The sequence below is a fragment of the Poromitra crassiceps genome (assembly GCF_964638095.1).
Source record: "Poromitra crassiceps genome assembly, chromosome: 26".
In the NCBI taxonomy this organism is placed as follows: domain Eukaryota; kingdom Metazoa; phylum Chordata; class Actinopteri; order Beryciformes; family Melamphaidae; genus Poromitra; species Poromitra crassiceps.
The window spans coordinates 17,217,551-17,222,189 of record NC_139640.1 but is presented as its reverse complement, the minus strand read 5'-3'; the positions used below and the strand labels follow the sequence as shown (position 1 = coordinate 17,222,189).

At 40.9% G+C, this 4,639-nt stretch overlaps 1 protein-coding gene across 1 annotated transcript; it reads right to left on the bottom strand.

Moving 5' to 3' along the window:
* Positions 1-992: 992 nt before the first annotated feature.
* Positions 993-3,948, bottom strand: LOC310798714 (uncharacterized protein; the record flags this gene model as incomplete). Its single annotated transcript, XM_083661268.1, has 5 exons — positions 993-1,210; positions 2,053-2,176; positions 2,828-2,968; positions 3,396-3,521; positions 3,781-3,948. 5 exons carry the CDS (start codon positions 3,946-3,948, stop codon positions 993-995), a joined length of 777 nt encoding a protein of 258 aa, XP_083517394.1.
* Between the last annotated feature and the right edge of the window lie 691 nt (positions 3,949-4,639).

Sequence of the window (4,639 nt, the reverse complement as noted above, 5' to 3'; positions counted from 1 at the left end):
AAGCATGTATGCTTTGGTTGTGTTTTCAATCATGAGGTCAAATTAATTCAAATGATTTGCCTCTGATATCAGTGAAGGAAATGAAAGCAGAGGCATAGCGGAGTGTTTTCAGAGGCTCTCCTTAAATCTGCATAAGTGCTGAGAGTCCTCAAAGATAAGCAGCTGGGGCGGTTTACAGATGGCTCGCCCTGCTTCACGTTGGCTGGATCTATAACGCTCGCCATATTCTCCATGTAATGCCTTTGTGCTCCATTTACTCATGTGGCCATATTAGAATAGTTCAATAAGTCAGCTTTATTACTGAAGCCGGTGGAACGGGCGGCGAATGAGCCAGACAGGATGTGTGCAGCAGCGGCGAGTATGGAACGGCCTTTAGGGGTAGCTCCCACACTAGCTCTGTGTATGTTGTATTTCCGGGTTGAAAAGTTGAGACCAGGGCAGTATTTAGTATTTAGATTTAGTACCTGAACAATTGCAGTAAAAAAATAAAACAAAAAACATTTTTTAAAGTGCCTGCTTCAGAACATTGATTTTGGCTATTGTATACGTACACTAAGGCACCCCGATTTAAGTGCCTGAACAATTGCAGTTTAAAAAAAATAAAACTACATTTTTAAAGTGCCTGCTTCAGAACATTGATTTTGGCTATTGCATACGTACACTAAAGCACCCTGATTTAAGTACCTGAACAATTGCAGTTAAAAAAAAATAAAACTACATTTTTAAAGTGCCTGCTTCAGAACATTGATTTTGGCTATTGTATACGTACACTAAAGGCACCCCGATTTAAGTGCCTGAACAATTGCAGTTACACAATAAAAAAATAAAATAAATTAAAGTGACAAGTGCAATAGCTTATTAGCACCTAGTAAACAAAACCAAAGCCAGAACTGAAGGCCTTCCATCAAGTCTAGTAACAATTACAGTAACACAATTATGCATCTATTAGAAGGTATCGTGTTCAGATTTAAACACCCTGGGTACATTTGCACCTACACCATCCCGAAGCCAGAGCTGATGGAATTGAGGCCCATCATCAAATCCTGGTGGAACATTGTGTAGGTCTGGTAGTGGCCAGGAAGCTCCAATGTGTACAAGCAGGTGTGAGCTACTGGGTAGGTTGAGCGTACAACCTTAACGTAGAGGCAACTCATTTGCTGCTCCCACCCGACCCAGAACCTCATCAGGTCACGCAGCACCTCTGGTGATGCTATGGAAGAGAACATTTAAAGTATGTGACACCTAAACATTTATTTTATTACACTTGTATTATTTATTATTACAAATGTGCAAACATTCAGCAATAATAGTCCATTCTTATCACTCCTACTCCTATATGCAGGAATCTTGAAGTTAATTTCAATACCTTTTTAAGACTTTTTAAAGACCTTCTCAAAATATTTTAAGACCTCATCTCCACTTCAAGCTGTAATCAAGAACACATCTTTAATTTATTTTTCAGTTTAATTATATTGCAGAGATCACCCCTCTTCTACGTTAGTGCAGAGATCACCCCTCTTCTACGTTAGTGCAGAGATCACCCCTCTTCCCAGTTTAATTATATTAAAAGATTAAGGACATCCACTGTTTAGTAAGTTAAAGATAAATGTAAAAAAAAAGAAGATCAACAAGGCTCTCTTTCCATCATCTTAAACCTCTAAAACTTCCTCCAGAACCCCTAAAACCTTCTCCAGAACCCCTAAAACTTCCTCAAAACCTCTAAAACATTCTCCAGAACCTTTAAAACTTCCTCCAGGACCTCTAAAGCCTAAGGAGGCTAAATTAAACCAAAGGCAAGGTTTATAAAAATATATCTTGGTCACAGCAAGTCAAACTCTTTGAACAAACCTTAAATACCAACTAAATTTAATACCTCATAAAATCGTGATTAAGACTTTTTTTATACTTTTTAAGGGCCTTACTTTTCCCAAAATTGATTTATCAACTTTTAATACTTTTTAAGACCCCGCGGACACCCTGTCCTAGCACACAAAGACCAAGGTGCAAATTGAGATGAGAGATGCAATGCAGGAGAAAATAGGAGACCGTTACCTTCCTCTATGAATTTCCTCATAAATCCAGTGACTACACTGACGTTCTCCAATGGAATAGGGTCGTCCTCTTCCTCGTCACTGTCACATGTAGGTTGTGGCCAGCGAATGCTCTCGATCATGGTCTACAGGTCATCAAATAGAAAAGTGTTTCATGTTAAGGTTCTGAAGTTGATTGTTTTTGTGTAAAAAAGTTAAAGTTCTATACTCTGATAGTCATCATAGCTATAGTATGTTTGTTCAGTAACAGGAGTCTGTCTCTCCAGCTTTTTAATAAACAGGAAATAGATTTTTACTAGGCTCACCAATTTCATCCAATCATGAGTGAGAACCAATTTATCAGCTTAAATTTGATAGTATTCCAGTTCCAATTTAGTCTGCTCATTTCTTTGTGTGATCACTTCCAATGTCACTCGTTTATCTTGCGACTTGAGTTTTCTCTCCGGATTGGATGAAATTGGTATCCCTAACTGAAAATGTATTATTATTTTGTTAAGAGCTAAAGAGACCCCTGTTACAGCGCAAACACTCTATATCAATGATTACTATGGGGTTTAAGAAGTTTTACAGTTTTTGAAAAAAAAAGTGATGGACTTCACTTCTACCTTGTCCCACCCTACACGCATCTACAAAGTTTGGTGCGAATCGGAGATTTCGTTCTCGAGTTATCTTGGTGACGCGCTTTCAGATGCACAGACAGACTGACACACAGACACATGCAAGTGACGCCTGCAGGCTTCGCCTGGGCCGGGGGTAACAGATCCAAGCCAGCTTACCTGTGAGCTAAGTTTCACACTTGACTCCCTTGGGAAAAGTATGGGGTGGACATCTGCTCTGGCTGAAAGAAGCGGCCAGATTCCCGTTTCTTTCAGGCCTTTGCGGATCTGCTTAATAGGCTGCATACCATGGTGAAGCACCTGCAAACAAAACAGAAGGGTGTCTTTGTTTACACTGAGGCACTACTTTATTGTTAAGTCATTACAGGCACAGATGCAGCATGAGTTACAGCAGCCAACCTCCAATATGCATCCCAATTGGTTTGGCTGTCATGTTAACATAAGGTAATTGATAAAATGATTAGTGTCATGTCAGCAGTCTACAGTTTCTGAAAAAGGGGGAAAAGCAAGCACACTCACAGATAAAACAGTTGGTGGGTGCACGGCTCAAAAAGATCTTTAAAGGAGAAGAAAGGCCAGCACTCTCAAAATGTCCTTTTTGTTGATTTAATAAAGCAGATGGCAAGGTACAAACGTTTCGACAGTAATTGTCTTCCTCAGTGTACCAGTGTACACCTTTTATACTCCTTTTAAGCAGTATACAGTTTCAATAAGGTAAAATGCTTACCGCTGTTGAAAGCAGCAACTGGAACAGCCACTCATGCTTGGTGGAGTTCGGAGTAGGTTGATACCAGGACAGGCAAAGATCAGTCAGACTGGTGGTTTCTTGTGCAGTAAGTTCTGCTTTCATGAGCTACAAACAGGGACACATCACAAAAAGGGGAAATAATTTAAGTATTACAAAGTTGCCTCCAGGCAGTCCACAAAAAGTGCAAAAGTTACACTTAAATAGCCAACATCTGGTGTACATCGCAGGGACACAAAAAGCTTGTTAAATTTCCCCAACACTGACCAATGAATTTTCATCATTTCACGATACATGAGAAGACAAACACATGCTGCATTGTGGTGCATTGGTGTAAGACAAGCTAACTTTTAACTGTGTTACTCACCAAACCAATAGTTTCACGGTGATCAATATCAGCAACATCCTCTAGGGTCAGAGCTGCTGCTGCAGTTTCAGTCTCCCCCCCAGTTAACAGAGTCACGACAGCCAAACTGAGTCCTGGGAAACCAGCCCCACCATGAATGAAGTTATGGCCAAGAATCCGACCCGCCATCTCAAACAGCTTGCATTCCCGAAGCACACCAGCAGCTGAGGGAACCTGATGATCTTTTTCCCCTTCAAAAAGGGGTGTAAGACTAGCAGAGCCTTAAAAAAGAAAAAAAAGATAAGAGAAAATGTATTACTCCAGTAAATGGCATGTACCCTAGCCACAAAATGATATGGTACTGTACTATAGTCTCATTAAGTAGTGGCCAAAGAGAACAATGTAGTGCAAAAAATAAAAATAAGATAGCAGGTAAACATAGCATCTGTCTAAACAAGTTATCCATCGAAAAGGGTGGAGTCTGAAGAGGTGAGTTTTCAGACTGAGGTGAAAATGGGGGGTGACTGCAGTTGTGACTGCGAGGGGGCTTGTTGACAGGTTGGAACACAGGAGGGAGAGTCTCAAGACTTGCGGTGCACTGGCTCAAGGGTAAGGAAAGGGTAGGAAAGGCTCAAACAGACTTCCTGTGCTAGCTGTTCAAAGTGAGCGGGATGGGGTTGGATAGTGGATACTGTCCTGAAGGTACAGGGATGCCATGCCCTTGATAGCCTTGAATGCAAAGGGGCGATACATGTGAACATTTACGTTGAAGATAAGGGGTGCTGCAGCATTCTGGGTCATTTGGAGTGGCTACAGTGACCATGCCAGGAGGCCAATGAGGAGGGAATTGCAACAGTCAACATAATGTTGACCAATTTGT